The sequence below is a fragment of the Heterodontus francisci genome, chromosome 3 (assembly GCF_036365525.1).
Source record: "Heterodontus francisci isolate sHetFra1 chromosome 3, sHetFra1.hap1, whole genome shotgun sequence".
Lineage (NCBI taxonomy): Eukaryota > Metazoa > Chordata > Chondrichthyes > Heterodontiformes > Heterodontidae > Heterodontus > Heterodontus francisci.
In genome coordinates this window covers 52,273,479-52,290,307 of record NC_090373.1, presented here as the reverse complement: position 1 = coordinate 52,290,307, position 16,829 = coordinate 52,273,479, and the positions used below count along the sequence as shown (strand labels likewise).

The following is a 16,829-nucleotide window of genomic DNA, read 5'->3' as shown; positions in this document are numbered from 1 at the left end:
TTCATGTAGACATTTGTTATGCATTTGCAATTTTTACCAAAAAAATGCTCACTAACTATAGCTATAATATTTTGCTGCTTTAATTTTTTTTAATGTCTTTTTGAGATAAATAGGCAGACAGAAAATCATCAGTTATTCTGAATTATTGCACACTAGGAATATTAGCCAGAATAAAGGAGAAGTGATAGAATCCCATCAGTAGAATATTTTTGTTGGATTCTTCTATGTAGTAGTTTATGGTTCAGAAACTCTTGGCAGAATTTGTGAGTTTCCATTTGAAGAGGTTCACCTTTTAAATAGAGTTGAGTAACCCTTTAATTTATAACCCTTCCATAACTAGGAGACTGATGACACATATCCTAATTAATCTTATTGTAATCAACATCTTGGTTATCTTGAATAAGAAAAATTAACCCTGAAAAATATGGCAACGTGAAGAAAGAATGTTGCATTAGCAACATCAAAGTGGTCAATTGTTTTTTTTAATGTAGACTGAAGTTTTCTTTACTATTATAAATAAAAAGGGGCATTCAAATCATAAATTTTATTAGTTTTATGTATCAAAATATATGTGGAAGCAGGGAGAGGCTTGTTAATAAATCCTGTGACACACTCTGACATGCCATGTATTGAAGGTCTGTGTGTGCTGGATAAGGACACTGAATGCCTACTAATCTGTTTTCAGATGGAGGCGGATGCAGACCAGAAGCGTCACCGCACACGCTCTAAAGGTATCCGAGGTAAGGCTATTGGCTCAGTAAATCAGTCAAACTCCTGCTCAGGGTGACCTTCACCTACCAGAGCCTCTTTGCTTGTCTCATCCTGACTGTAGTTTTCATGGCAACTTACTGGCTGTTATATATGAAGAACCAGGTAATTATAAGAGATGATAAATCTGTGTTGTTTTCATTTCTCCCCAGTCCCCATAGAACCAGTAATCCAAGAACTCTTCAGGTGAGTGGTCATTGTTAAAATAAAATTTCACCACATTAGCAATTTTGAAATTTCATGCCTCTTAATGGATAAAGCATGTTGTCACTTGCATTGGTGGTCGGCTAATGCCTGGCTGCACTGAAGACATTAATTCTCCTGGGACTTGCTAACAAAAAAAACCCTGTATTCAGCTTCTTCTATCCCTTTCTTACTCTTTGCCTCCCACACATACACTCACAGATGTGCACATAGGCTCACGTATGCACTCATAAACCAGCGTCAGTGATAATTACCACATTCAAGCTTTTCTCTTTTTTTAGTTGTCCAACTCCTGGCTGTGATGGCACAGGCCATGTTAGTGGAAAATACGCAAGGCATCGAAGGTAATTTGTGCGCTTCTATTTAATTATTTTCTTTCTGAATGCTGGAGTGGGGCAAGAGCAATTAAAGTATGATGTTTGAGCTCAAGGTTGTGAATGTTCTAACTATGCTGTAAAGGTTTATTTTACTTTTAGAAAGCTGGGTCGCCCCTCAAGTGTGTGTGAATATCTTGTTCCTGACACTTTGAAGACAATCTTCTACAAAAAGAACACAGCTGAATGTCTGATATAAACTGAGAGACAGAATACTAGGAAGAGCAGTGAAGTTCTGTTCTACCTGTTCATTAAGTAAATCATGAGGATTTTGTAATGGAGACAAATTATTTATTTTAACAACGTAAGCGTCAAAGTAGCAATGAAACTAGAGTGATAATTACTTGGAAAATACAAACATAAAACACTATTTACTCCTGTTCCTAATTCGTATATTCGTATGTTCATATTCTGGGCACCAAATCTACTGAGGTCATTGTAATCCTATCTTATCTAAAACTCTCTCCAGCTTCAGTTTACACCAATTGTACTATGGTTTGAACCAAAATTTTAACAAAAATGTGCACCCAGAATTTACCAAAATTGCTTTATTGACAGAATTGGAAGTAATGTTTGTTTTGGAAAATGTAAATGTGATAGATATTGATGTGTTGTGACATTATGCCATGATCACTTGTTGGGCAGCATTATGCCCTTTGGGTCGGGACCCCAATGTCAGGGTCAATGGGGGTCACAACCCTGCACTGTGAATTGGCCCAATTTCCCCCAATTAGTGGCCAGGAAGAAACATTGTTATGGCTTTGAGAAGGGCAAATGTGCATACGTGAATAATGGCAGGGATTCCTCTTTTTGCTGTAAACCACTGATAAAACAACACCAGGGCGAAAATTCTGAGGTTGTTTTTTTGTTATGAAATAAACAGCAGAAAAAATAGATAATACTATTCCACTGACTATCAAAATTAGCCTTTTCAAACAAAACCCTATGCCCCCTCTGAGAATTTTTTAGCCTCATGTCTATTTGATTATTTTCTGTTGTGACATAATAAGTGAAACATGCACAATGCAAACATTTTGAATAAAATGTTTGATAAATTAGTTTTGTAGTCACAAAATAAGACTCAATTTTGTTAAGATTTCAGACAAAAACAGGTGCAGAGACTCTGTCCTCCTCTATTTTCCTCCACTCCCCCACCCTCCCCAAGAGTGAATTGAATGGTGTGCTTTTCGTCCCAGCTCAACATAGCCTCAGCTAAATCCAGCTCTGTTTCCAGGTTCAGCTATTTTAAATATGGTGAGGCAAGTGCCAGGAGGGGCTACCTCATGGGAATCGTTATTCACTCCAAAATGGGGTACGGAAGCTGCATGGTGGCTGCAGGCTTTAGAAGTCTGTAAGGTGAAAATTGCAGGTGATTCTCTTGGCCAGCAAGCTGTTGTTGGAACTTCTGTAGTACATCTGTGCTGCACCAAAGAATGAAAATTCCTTAGCTGAGACAATTGGAAAATATTTGATGGGGAGAAAGAACAGTGGGGGCGTCTGACATGATGGGAGAGCAGGAAAAATGAATCATAAACGCTCTTGGTTTAAAGAAGAAAATGACCAGATCAGAATCCAAAGGAGGGATTGACTGGTGAGCACTATTTTCTGCTGGAGCCCACACATTAAGAACCCATTTTGTTTAGTTATTTTTATTCCCAGTAGTTTGCATTATTTTTCCTTTTTCTTCCTTTTTCTGACTGAATTACTTGCAGAGATTATCTTTCTATCATAGGAAAATGACAAGCCTCCATTGCTTTTCAAATTCAAGCTTTGCGTCACCGAACCACTACATGATTTATTTCATCATTTCTCCTACTCTTTCCAACCCTGGTGTGTCCAGTACTGTCCGACTTGGACCTTCACCTTGCTTTGGTAATTAGAAATTCAATGCCAACCAATTGCTTGATTAAGGTCAATTCCTCGGTATGGAGAGATCATTGGCATGAATCTGAGTCCAATGCCATTGGGCAGTACACTGGTACACCTTGGCTGTGTGCCTCTGGACTGTTGCAGGAGAACATAATTCAGTCATAGTACTCAGCACACTCTAATGTTTTAATATTGATACTGGCACTATTGGGCCGATTTGAACTCAATGGAAAACAACCTCCACACAGTTAAAATTCCTTCTGAAAACTTACAGTACTGTTCCTACTCAATTGGCCCCCACCACCTCTTTAACTGGGCCTTTTTCTTCAGAAGCCTGAGACACTTGGCTGACTCTGGGTGGGGGGTGGAGTTGTGAATGGGAGCCTCACTGATACATGCAAAGAGGGGTTCTATGATATCATTAGAATCCCAATGTCATTTTAACCACTGAGTGAACCGAGTGCTCTCCGAGCCCCCCACCCCACCTCCACCACACCCATGAGACTATGCCAAAACCCTCTCCATGACTTACCTGAAAGCTGGCCAATGGCCTTTGGGCTGCCTGGTTTTTGCCTGCTGGTAGCCAGCTAGCTTCCTTTTTATGCTCTTTTTGGGTACACAGTTGGCTGGTTGCTGGCAGGGATGTCAATATAGCCCGGGAGTTAAAAATAACCCGGGCCTCAAATTGATGGCATGGATGGGGGTAGGGGTCAGAGAGGGGGCAGGGTTGGGGCTTAATGTTTGTACCACCCACCTGAAACCTGCACCCAGTTAAAATCCCCTTTATGAATTTTAAGCATGCCTTCTGGGTTAGGATTGCCATCTTTTGCTGGGTACAGAACTAGACAAAGTTTGCAAGGAGCATCAGTAATACAGCCCGTGGAAATACATCTGTTTAATTCTCTTAAGGAATATTATCTCAAGTATTGTGTAGCATCAACATTCATTTGCTACAGGATGTACCTTTATTTCAGTACAGATTATCTTCCTCTTACGCGCTGTTATATAGGAAATCCTAGCTCATGCCTCTTTGCCAGCTCTTTGTTTCGAACCTGCACATTTAGATTCAGCACCTCTGGCTCCTTATTGTTGCTTAGTATATTTGTAGTATATTTTGTGTAAAATTTGTATCTTGTTCAAGTACAAGTTTTTATACATATTTGGATGCTTGCCCATGGTGATCAGTTAAAGTTGGGCTTGTGCTCTCTCTGCTCAGATATTATTTTATATTCCGATTGCCTGGACCACCTTCATCCCTCAGTACTGCAGGCACTGAACATCATTTCAAGGTCTTAGTAGTTTTTCTTCTGCAGCAAATCTGAATCCGTTCAATTTTGACATTTTACTTCAAACCTCAAAAACTGGACAAAAAAAAAATCCACCAAAAACTGAGACCCTGGATATTCTTGCCCAATTTACATGAGAAATGAAAACTCAACTGACTATTCAAAAAATAGACTGTCCAGCCAAAAACTAAACAGGTGGCAACTCTAAATACAGTGGGACCTTGAGCTTGTGGAGACATTTAAGAAGAACAAGAATAAATCACTTTTATACGATATTTTGAATTGTTGTCAGCATTGTATTATAGGGAAACATGGCAGACAATCTGCATACAGCAACGTCCCACAAACGGAAATGTAATAATGACCAGATAATCTGTTTTTACGATGTCTATTGAAGGATGAATATTGGCCTCAGTTTAACATCTCACCCAAAAGACAGCGCACCATTTCCTTAGTACTTCACTGGAGTGTCAGCCTAGATTGTTGCACTCAAGTCTCTGGAGTAGGATTTGAACCCACAACAGTCTGAATTAGAGGCAAGAGTGCAACCAACGAAGCCACAACTGACACTTTTGGCAACTTTGGCAGAGGTACAAAACGAACGGTAGCAGATTGGCCACTTGCTGTACCACTCTCTAACTTTCTTTTCCGTTGAGTGGAGTGCATAATGGGCAGCCGATCCACTATTGTCCATTTTGTGCCGATAAAATTTAAGTTGAATTTTGCCCCCTTTGCCTCATACTTTAATTCTCTCTCTTTATCTCTAGCGTCTAATCCATGCATTCAGATAGTATAACCATGCTCAGGCTCACTGTTTTATGGTGACTGAATTCTAGTTTTATTACATGGGATTCTGGGATATTTAACAGTGTTTTGGGATCACATTCTGGGATTCTGCCCATTTATAATTATGCCTATAGTCAAATTTCATTTTTATTATGTTAGGTTACAGGACTTTCCATATTTTTAACATCACGTTGCTTCGCTGCTTTCTTTAAATGGCATGTTGTTTCCGTTGCTGCAGAGATTGGGAGGTGGAGAAGGGCTGTTGTCTATAAAGGACAGTCAGACGGTATTGAATAGTGGAGGTGTGCAGATTGATGAATATTCTGGAGCTTTGCTTGATAGCCTACAGAGATCAGGGAGTATTTAGGAAGAACCTTCCCTTGGGAGCTTAATTGGGTGGGTACTTTTAATGTTAAAGTAGATTGTACCTGGTCTTTGGAAGTAGCCGGCTTAATGGACCAGTTGGCATTTTCTCATTCCATATTTTCTATTATTTTTAATTAAGCACTTCGTTCAGTCTCTGCCACCATTTGAGTTTTCACTTTATATGAATTTTACTGGAAGAGATAAAAGTCTAGTTACCCCAGCCTTTTTGCTGTATAAAAGTTGACTATTGTAAAGACCATTTCAGTTTTGTATCAGTTGCCTGATGTCAGTAATAAACATTCTTAACTCAGGTAGACTAGGCCAGTGGCACCTACTATTGCTTCACTGCTCATGTGTGATTAACTCTATTCTTTTAGTTGGAGCTCTAGTTTCCTATGGCTCTAACAGGCATGTAAAAGAGAAAATATTTCCATTCTCTCTACTTTGTTTTGAACTGAAAGCCAGATCTTCATAAGTGTGCAGTAATGACAAAGGCAACAATTTTCATTCACTGCACTTTCTACCCTCACAGTTATTGCACCATTACTAATCTTTGGCAACTAAGGTAGTGTTTGTTCAAATAAGAATGAACGTGAGCAAAAATAGATTCAAATGCAGTTCCTGCACTATTTATTTTGTTTACTGTTTAGTCACTGAGCACAATAAACTTTATTACTCAATATTCTGGAATATCAGTTATTGTTGGCATATGGAGGTAAAGAAATTAATAGATAACTATAAATAACAGTTGCTACACTTAAAGCAGCTTGCTTTATATACTTGGAGATTTCTCTAAACATAGGTTTCTCCAGGAGATTTTTTTTTAGTTGGAAAGAAAAGCTTTTTAGTATGTATCCATTGTGCTGGCAAACTGATTGTATAGTGCATTGATTGGTACTTTTCTCATTTCATGGAGTTTTGAATTGGAAGTAACTAGAGCTTGTAATATCCTCAAATTAGTATTTTGAGTCCGACCTTTCATTAGGTTTTGATGAAGGATGGTATCTAAAACCTTAGCCGGTCTTTCTCTTCTAGATGCTGACCAGTCAGTTTCAACATTTTCTGAAATAAAAACGCAAAATGCTGGTAATATTCAGCAGGTCTGGCAGCATCTGTGGACAGAGAAAAAGGTTTCAGCTTGATGACACTTGACCAGCATCTGCAGTGTTTCGCTCTTACATCAACCTTATCTGGTTTTATGTCAGATTTGCAGCAACCCCCACTTGTTTTCTCTTTGCTGTAAATAATGTCAGTTTTACTGATACTGAGAAACCCTTTATAAAAGAATACATGTTGGGGTAGTTAATTTATCATCATAGAATTTTATTTCAAATTATCATTCTACAGGCCTTTGTAGCACTTTGTTAATGCCAACAGTTCATTTAAAAAAAAATCTTTTTCTAGTTTTTGTCAAAGTCCTCCATTATAGATGAGGGTTGCAGCTCACGGTGATTTCATGAACTGTATTTATGTCAATAAAAATATGGCTTCAAATTTTTTGTTTCTCTTTCTATAAGCATTAGCAATGGCAATTCTTAATATGTTTATGCCACAATGCTGTTTCCAATGAGCAGTTAAAATATGACCAAAAATGTAGCTTAGTCACATAAAATCTTAAGATTCCAAAGCTTTTCAGAAAGTCAATCTGAATTTGTGTTCTGCTCTTCTATAGTGTTTCCTGTCTTATGCAATAATAATTTATTACTTCCTAACGTTGACTATGTATTTTTGGCAATCCATGAAAATCATATTTTATAAATAGTTCCTATAAAGCTACGAGGCTGAATAACTCAGAGTATATATAAAATTGGCCCTTGCTGTCTCTTGATAACGAATTATTGAATCTTCTCTGGCCTATTTTGCTGTATTTTATTCAAATTTTTTTTTCATATTGTGTACCTTTTCACCCACCAGTTTGATTGCCATGGCTGCTGCAGTGGGTGAATAATTGCCTGTCTTAGCAGGAGCATGTTCTGGAGCTAAAGTCGAGTGCTTTCTTCGTGATGTATGCCTCATTTGGATTCAGCCGACAGCCTAGGGGCTGTATTATTCATGCCTTGACAGATAGCACTCACTAAAAGCATTGGACTAGGGCCAGGTACTGGCAGGGAGATTCTGGAACATTGCACCTTACTACTCAGAGTATCATCTACAAAAGGAAAGCTGCTTCATTTCCATACCTATGTTAGCACGGTAAAAAATATAGAAATCCAATTTACATCCAGCAAATAAAATACACAATTGTGGGCTTTTTTTCTGCAGCATGCATGGATTAAGATTTTTAACACAATTTTCTACATTTAATTGCAAGGCTTATGTTTAATTAGTAAGTCACCACAAGTGAAAAATGAAGATTCACATGAATGCATATAACACAATGCAGTGACACTGAATTCACTAATTAATGTATGGCTGCTGTACAACAGAATGCACTGTGGGATATTTATTAGAAATGCAATGATTGTACTAGAGCCAGTTTTGAGTATTTTTCCCCCCCCCCTGATTTTTCTATACCACATTAACGTAATTCTGCATCGGCCATCATTATCCTTGACAAAGGAGTATCTGAATTAAATATTAAATTTATATTTTAGGCATATACTGGAGATTTTTAATGCTTGTAAGCTTTTATAAACAGCATCCTTAAAAACAATTGCAATTTTTTATTCATTTCATGAAGGCAGAAGTTTTCAGTTTAATTAGGAATGAAGAGAATTCTGAACACACTGCATATCCAGTAAGGTTCTCCATATTATATGATGTATAACTTCATTAAAGCTGTTCTTGCTACCAAATACTTGTATTTGCTGGTTCAACCCTGTAGCTGTTACTGCAGGTCGGCTGTTTCCTTTCATCCTAGCCTTTAGCATTTTTAAAAAATCTCTCCCCGCCCCCATTTCTCACTAGTTTCTCCTCTCATTTCCTGAAGCAATGATTTATTTGGGGGCACGATTCCACGGGGCTGCAACTTGCTAGTCATCACCCAAGTGGCTATTCTTCATGTATGATTTCCGGCAATGAACACAGGCAGACAAAACAGGGCGTCACAGTCTCCAGCTTCTGTCTACCCGCTCACATTTCCAGTCAGGGTCACTGAGTGGTGATCAGGTGCAGGAACTCTAACTGTTTCTCTTCCTCCATCCTTAGCCTGGTACCACTGAGGCCATGAGTAGTGCCTCAAAACAGCCCTCGGTGAGATTAGTGATAACCGGGTGCTGGCTTTACTTAAATTTTTATATTCTGGAATCTGAATGTTTTGTTGCAGTAATAGTACATTTATGAGAAGGAGGCATTGGATTTTGGTATACATTTTAAAAAAGTATAACTGCACTATATTTTATCATGATACTGAACTCAATTTGTGATAGTGAACTCTGCAGCTAGGGATTATGTGATCACATGGTGCATAAAAAAGTGAAACCTGACTGGTTACAAGATCCTGTTTATGTACTGATGAGGTTCCTGCAATTGATCGGTCATAGTATCAGCAGGTTTTATTTCTAGTTCACTGTGTTAATTAAAATCTGATATAAAACTTAAGTATATTTTAATCACAATATCTATTATAAAATGTAAGCCTTATCTGTGTAAGAAGGAAGTATGGATTCCTTACCTCATTTTTTTTCTCCTACAATCCACAGGTTTTTAAAACCCAAGCTTGGCATCAGCTAGTTCCCCATTTATCTTGTATTTTTATCCTCTTTTCAACTTTGTTGACACCTGCTTGATAGATCTTGGTCCTTTGTCTTGGTTTCTCAATTAATACACTATAATTGCAATATTGCCCGGTGAACCTGTGAACCTATGCATATTTTTAAAATGAAAGACGTAAATATACAAAGGTTGCTCCTCTGTGAGCTCTGTGTACAACTGGCGGGCCCAGCAGCGTTGTTTACAGATTTCATGTTGCAGCTAGCCTGCTACTCTTCAAGGCAGGCTGTATCTTAAAATGAAGCCACACAAACATATTGCTGCAATGTAAATTATTGCGGCGGGTTCAGTAATGATAAAGGCATTAGTGGTGCAAGTTGGCAGGAAGAAAGACACCATGGGTTCATGAGGGAGCCAGCAGACCATCAAGGACCACCCTTAGAAGGGGGTGGGAGCAAGTGGCCAGGAAGGTCAACTCCCAAAGTCTGGACCCAAGGACCTTGCAGCAGTGCCACAAGAAGTCATTAGGTACAATATTCCCGCTAATTTGTCCAGGTGCGCAGCTGCAAAACAGACTGAAAGGTTCAATGCAGGCCTTTTTCTGGGATAAATAATGCATGTGCCTGCCCCTCATAAACAAATTTAAAGGGACCACACACTAAAAAAAACAGGCCGCACACAGCAACTAAACTTAAAAGGGAGCCTTGTTTATGCGGGTGATCAAGGTCAGTGAATGCATCTTCAGATGACATCTCCTACCCACCACACCACCAACCTCTCACACTGCTCAATGCATCACTCCCCATCACTCACATAGCACCAGTCTCTGGCACTCGGAGCTCATGCTTAACATTCAGATATTTCTCCTCAGCCTCACACACCTACAAATGCTCACACCCACCTCTCACTGCCTCCTCATACCTTCAGCTATTCACCTATGGCAGGCACCTCACCCAAACACAGTGCAACACAATCACTGCCATTCTGCCCTCTCTCTTGCAGGGCAAGGCAATACACAATAGAAGAGAGCAGAGCAGAACTGGCAGGGAAACAAGGACACCTGCAATTCCTGAGCCATATGAAGAAGGTGGCTCTTAGCATCATGGTGTCAGCTGCAATGGGGCCCGTGGCATCCATTGCTGAGAACATTGAGGATGACACATGATCCTGCCTTATGCCCCTTCTCAACTCCCAGCTCACCCTCATCCTGCTATCTGGCATGATGATCAGGTGGCTGATGGTGTGACCATGGACCTCTTGCTTTGCACCCCACACCACTTCCCTCACACCAACCTTCCTCTTCTGATCTTCTGCTTTCAGACACCCAAGTACTGCCACCAGACAGCCAGAGGAGCCCCAGGAAGAGGAAAGAGAGCACAGCACTGATGAAGAGGCCCCACCACTTGATCTGACACTCGTAGTCACCAGCTTAGATACTGACACTACACGTACCTGGGAGGCTAGAGTTGAGATCAGCACAGGGTGAGGCATCTGGTTACAAGTGGGCTGCAGTCTAAAGGCCTGCTCGGGTCTGCAAAAAAAAACCTGACCCGAGCCCGACAGAACCACAACCAACCTGAGCCTGACCCACCCCGAGTCCTTCCATTTTTTTTTACCACACCTGACCCGACCCGACCATCAGTTAACTTACCTTCTGTTTTTCCACAGTCATTGCCTTTTACCTGTTTCTGCCTTTACCGCAGTCACACCAGTGATAAAGGATGGTTCATTTGCCAGCTCACTGGAGGGTGAGCTTGCAGATGGGTTCTGACGCAGAGGACTCAGGTGAGGACTTTGATAGGGCAGCATGCAGGACAAGACGGATGGACACGCACACTAAGATGCTGGGTGCACTGGCTGGCCTGACATGGATCCTGTCACAGTCAAGATGCACGGAGGAGTCCGGTTCCAAATTGGCAGAGGGCCGGGCGTGAAGCTTGCCCTCTCCGCAGCCTCTGCTCCATCTCCCTGTTGTGCTGCAGACCCAGGGCACGGTAGCTGCAACCCCCTGTCTGTTGCAGCCTTTGTGTGGACAGGTCACCTACTCCTCTGCCCCCACACCCCCTCCCATAAGGATGCAGCAACATTCTCTGGCAAATCTAGGAACTCACCAAAACACCTCCAAAAACATCCAGAGTACATCCCAACATTTTGCAAGAGAAAAAGTTCCAAAACTTCAACTTACCTGCAATCAGGGTGCCTGGCCCTTTAAATAATGCAATTGCAGGGCCCATCTTGCCGCTTCACGCTTGTTTTTTGTTGAGTAAATAATGCACGCACTGCCTGGACATTTGTTGGCCAAATGGGGGATCCGAGTATTACATCAGCCGGTTCGGCTGTGTGACTTCAGGATAGTGCCAAATCAGATCCTTCCAGCGAATGCAGAAGACACACCTGCATGTGCCCTTATCCTGGGAGAATGGGGTGCGGGCCATACAGGAAGTAGCCAGTGCCACAAGACACTCCAAAAACGGAACAAGGCCTCTGTTGTGGAGCTATGCAAGGGAATTTCTACCCCAAAGCGTTGAAATATCTAAATCTGTCGCCATAGAAAAATAAGTTAACATTTTGAGTCGAACGTTTCATAATATTTTACTGTAATTTAATAATTATAACTCTGTTTGCCTATTAAGTAGTATCGACTAGAGAAGTTTACCTAAAATGAAGCAATAAATAGCTGTGTAATCATTTGAGAGCTTTGATTCTCAACCAGAAGATCATTTGCTCAAGTCCCTGGTCCTCCGTCGCTCAACATCGTGCACATCAGTAGGTTGAGTCTTGTTGGCTTGTGGGGGGTGGGGGGAGGGGTGAACAGGTGGTGGTAGATGGAGCATTACACAGAAGCAAAGCCTTCAACCTCAGTGATGGAAATGAGTGGAGGAGCAAAAACTGACATGCTCTACCCTGCATCATTTAAATCTTGTTAGCCGATCACAAGCAGCATCATCAGCCACTGCTGGACAAGCTGCAGCCCAGACTGTTCCACCTTTTCAGCTGGAGGAAATGTCTGCCAATGAGGGGGCTACAATGAGGTGCTGGGAATTAAACAAAAAAGGGATGAATTTATTTTGCTGCTATTATTTTTGTACAGTCCTTCAGTTCTGACCTAAGAAGTGGCAATGTTTGGGACACATGATTGAATGAAAGTAGGTAAATTTGAATTAAACAAAATGCCTGCAATGATTTCTCTGCCTTTTATCTTTATTGTAATTTCACTTATAGATAGCTACTGGAAAATGATTAGTAATAGGGATTTTACAAGTTAATAAATAAAAAGGAAACATAGCCTGAAAACTATAGTCTGTAATATTATGCTCAATGTATTTGTGCGAATTTCCTTTGCCCTCTTTTTCAGCAGAGCCTTTAACTTATGTTAAAATATGGATAGAAATTTTAGTACTCATGGAATAATGTTGCACAGAAAAATTTCCATGCTTATATGTCATCATTAATGTAATCTATTTGCTAGAAGCATTTCAGAAATCAACACAAAAAATCAGGATTATGATCAGATCACCGAATAAAAAGAAACTGAAGAAATGTTTAGCTTTGCGTAGCCTACAGATAGAAAGATATTCAACTGTAGTAAATGAACACATTTTTAGCTCATTGAACTGAACATTGTCCCACAGGAAAGTTATTTTTGAATGAGGTTTAAAATGTTCACCATCAACTTGATTAAAAGATGATCATTCAGATAAATTCGGACTTCTCATTCAAAGGTTCCAACATTGAATCTGACACACGTACCCTGCCATGGTAAGTTAGACATAGGCCCTCTGCACCCATCTGGCCCCTCTGTCATTTCTTGCCCACACGCACAAACTAGACTGGAAACATTCACAAAACACTTAGTCACAAAAGATATTTTAAAATAAAAATAACAGTCACAGATCGCAAAGTAGCATTTTAGTGTCCTAAGGTAGTAAAATATAGATTTGCACAGATGTTTTCCACAATGTGGTAAGTTCGCAATGTCATCCAGTTCGTCTGAGTGAAGTGCTGAAATGGAGGAGAGAAGCTTCTGAACAGAGGGAAAAGTCAGTGCGGCATGTGCCACTCTATTGCACCACCTAGGGGCCACATATATATTGACCAACACAGGCAAAGGCTTGGAACCAATGCACCAGCCAATCTGTTAAGAAATAATGCACATTGGTGGGAGGATAGAAAGAGAAGAAAAGAACAAAAGAAAAAAGCAATATTTGCAAGCAGGCATGAAGATTATCTGAAACAGAACACCCCTGTGCTCGCTGATCTACATTGGTTCCCAGTTAAGCAACGCCTCAATTTTAAAATTCTCATCCTTATGTTCAAATCCCTCCATGGCCTCACCCCTCCCTATCTCTGTAATTTCCTCCAGCCCTACAACTCTCCAGGTTCTCTGCACTTCTCCAATTTTGGCCTCTTGCACATTTCCTGATTCTTATTGCTCCGCCATAAGAGACCATGCTTTTAGCTGCCGAGGCTCTAAGCTCTGGAATTCCCTCTCTTAACCTTCCTGCCTCTCTCTTCCTTTAAGATGCTCCTCAAAATCTACCTCTTTGACCAAGCTGTTGGTCACCTATCTTAATAACTCCATATGTAACTTGGTGGCAAATTTTGTTTGATTACGCTCCAATGAAGTGTCACAGGGTATTTTATTATGTTAAAGGCCCGATATAAATGCAAGTTGTTAGCCTCGATTTTAATAGCCCGCCGCCGATATTGGCGGCGAGCTCACAAAATGGTGACCCTCGCACGCCAAAGAGCCACCGCGATCTTAAGCATTGCGGCTCATGTAAATAGCCAGGGCAGCCTTTTCCACCCCCCCCCCCCTCCCCCCCCCACCCCCAAATCTCATAGAGGGGGCGGGCTGTTCGTTCCCGGCAATAGCATCAGCTGCCTGTGTGCAGGCGCAGGTGCCATTTTTAAAGGGCAGCCAGCCCTGCTGCCCAATTTAAATTTTTAAAGTCTGATCCCCCCAAAATTAAATAAATAAATTTCTAACGGCTGTTTCCCACCTCCCATTAACATTTACAATAGCTATTTGGGTGGCGCAGTGGTTAGCACTGCAGCCTCACAGCTCCAGCGACCCGGGTTCAGTTCTGGGTACTGCCTGTGTGGAGTTTGCAAGTTCTCCCTGTGACCGTGTGGGTTTCTGCCTGGTGCTCCGGTTTCCTCCCACAGCCAAAGACTTGCAGGTTGATAGATAAATTGGCCATTGTAAATTGCCCCTAGTGTAGGTAGGTGGTAGGAGAATTGAGGGAAGGTGGGGATGTTGTAGGGACAATGGGATTAATGTAGGATTAGTGTTATTGGGTGGTTGATGGTCAGCACAGACTCGGTGGGCTGAAGGGCCTGTTTCAGTGCTGTATTTCTCCATGGTCTATTTGCCCTTCCTTCCCCCACCCTCAACAAAAACACTTACCTTTTACATCTGACCTTCCCCCCTCCCCAAACTGCACAAAGTTTACAGTTTAACCCTTCCCACCATCCCCTACACCCATTACGCATATTTGACCCTGTCCCCCCTCGCTGCACTGATAAACTTACCTTCTCCCCCCTCCCCACCAGTGTGGCGCCTCGTTTCCCCGGACGGGGATCTGAAGGTGCGGGGGTGCGGGCTGTCGCACCCAAGATCACAGCGGGCCCTCAAGATCGTAGGTAAATCTATTTAAATGTATTCATTTTATTCATATGAATATTTAAATTGTGGTCCCGTTGCTTAGCGGCTGGTGGTCTGCCACGGAGCCCCCCTGCAGCTAGGAGGATCGGGCCGGGCTCACCCGACGTAAAGGCCTGTGGTGGGCCTCCTCTGGAGCCATCTTCAGCTCCCCACCCCCCCTCCACCCCACCAGAGTATCCAACGCTTGGGGGAGAACAAAATCCAGCCCCTTGTTTCTGGATTGTGCTACCACTCTATATATGCCTTCTGCTTTTAAGCGTGTTAGTATTTGACAACCTAAAATGAGAAAAATTTGGTTTCATTTAGCATGTTTAATTTACATGGTGGTAGGACAAGGGAGCACTGGTTCAAGCAAATGAAAGGTACATCCAGCACCATTGCTCAGAAGATCCTCATGCAAACAGCACCCAACACTAAAAATGGACTTCTGGGCAGAGTATAGGGGCGAGAAAGCCAGAATCATTTAAGTTATTTGAATGATTGCTGCTGGTGTTTTCTGAAAATTTAATTCACTGATATTGGGCTTCTTACCAGTGGTGCACTTTTGCATATTAAAATGTACCTAAAGCTATTGTCTATTTATAGGAACTGCTCATTGAAGAGCAGTTCAGCATTTGCCTGATCTTAGAATGATTTAACACTTACATAAGCTGATGCAAAACACACAGAAGAAATTCCCAACAAGTGATACTAAAATTGGCCGCGTGCAAACTATTGACAATGGCTTAACTCTGGAGACATATAGTGCCAGAAATGATATAGTTTTAATCATGATTTTAATTTAAAAAATCATTTACAGGCTAAAAGATATGATTGATTAATAACAATGTCATGGAAAGCTTTTGAAGTACCCTGTGGATTACATTTATAATACTGTAGGTAAGCTAAAAATGATGTGAAGAAAGAAATGTATTTGCTTTCCAAAAACATTTTTTTTTTAAAAAGGCACCACCATGTTCAATAATTCAGGACATGAACACAATGGCCGGAATTTTACGCCCCCCCCCCCCCCCACCCCTGCCCCCAGAGCGGTTTGGAGGCGCAGGGAGGTAAAATTGAGTGGGAGGCAGGGGAGTGTCATTCCCGTCGCCTACCTGCCCCTGCTGCCATTTTACCAGCAGCAGAGAAGGTGGCAAATGGCCCGCCCGCCCTAAGCCAATTGAGGCCCTTAAGTTGCCAATTCATTGCCATTTAAGGGGCCCCTGCTGCCGCTGGTATATTCCCAGCAGCGACTGAACACTTTGTCAGGTCAGGAGCCCACCTGATAATACCAGCTGGCCTCACTGTGGGCCCAAGGGAAGGGAGGGGCTTCCTGATTGGGTATCCTGTGCCCCACTGAGGGCCCCACCAGCAGCACAGGCCGGCCGCGTTGGAACACCTCCCTACGCCCTCCTGATTGTCCCCCCACCCCCCCTCGCTGGACTCCAGCCTTTTGTCCCTGGCCAGGCCCAAGACCCCACTTACCTTTATCAGGGCCGGCATCCCTCATGCTTCTCACGTTGGGTGCAGTCCCAGCATTGGCCATCACTCCTGGTGGTGCTGCTGGGCCTGAGGAGCTGCCGGCTCTCTGATTGGCCAGCAGCTCTTGAAGGCGGGATTTCCTGCCTCAGAGAGGCAAAAATTCCACCCAAGACCAATTAAGGGCCAGGGCCTTCCAGGCCTGGTGAAGGCCCCCAATTTTTAAGCCGGTGGTCGAGGTCTCCACCACCACGTAAAATTCTGGTCAATGTGCTCAGAAGATACTTGGACACAAATCATTGAATATGGAACTTACGTCCTGAGTGAAGGAATAATATAACTACTTATGAAAGAGTATAGGAATGAGCAACAAAGCTGACACATATATGCATCAACATT

The 16,829-nt window shown here is 41.9% G+C and overlaps 1 protein-coding gene across 2 annotated transcripts in view; it reads left to right on the top strand.

Annotated features, from left to right (window-relative positions):
* The first annotated feature begins 685 nt into the window (after positions 1-685).
* The window catches only part of LOC137352227 (myelin transcription factor 1-like protein), a 400,319-nt gene continuing 384,175 nt past the window's right edge, over positions 686-16,829 (top strand). For both annotated transcript variants that reach the window (XM_068017478.1, XM_068017470.1), the window contains exons 1-3: positions 686-740; positions 921-954; positions 1,254-1,316. In XM_068017478.1, the coding sequence (XP_067873579.1) occupies positions 686-740; positions 921-954; positions 1,254-1,316 (152 nt within the window). The remainder of the gene's footprint in view (positions 741-920; positions 955-1,253; positions 1,317-16,829) is intronic.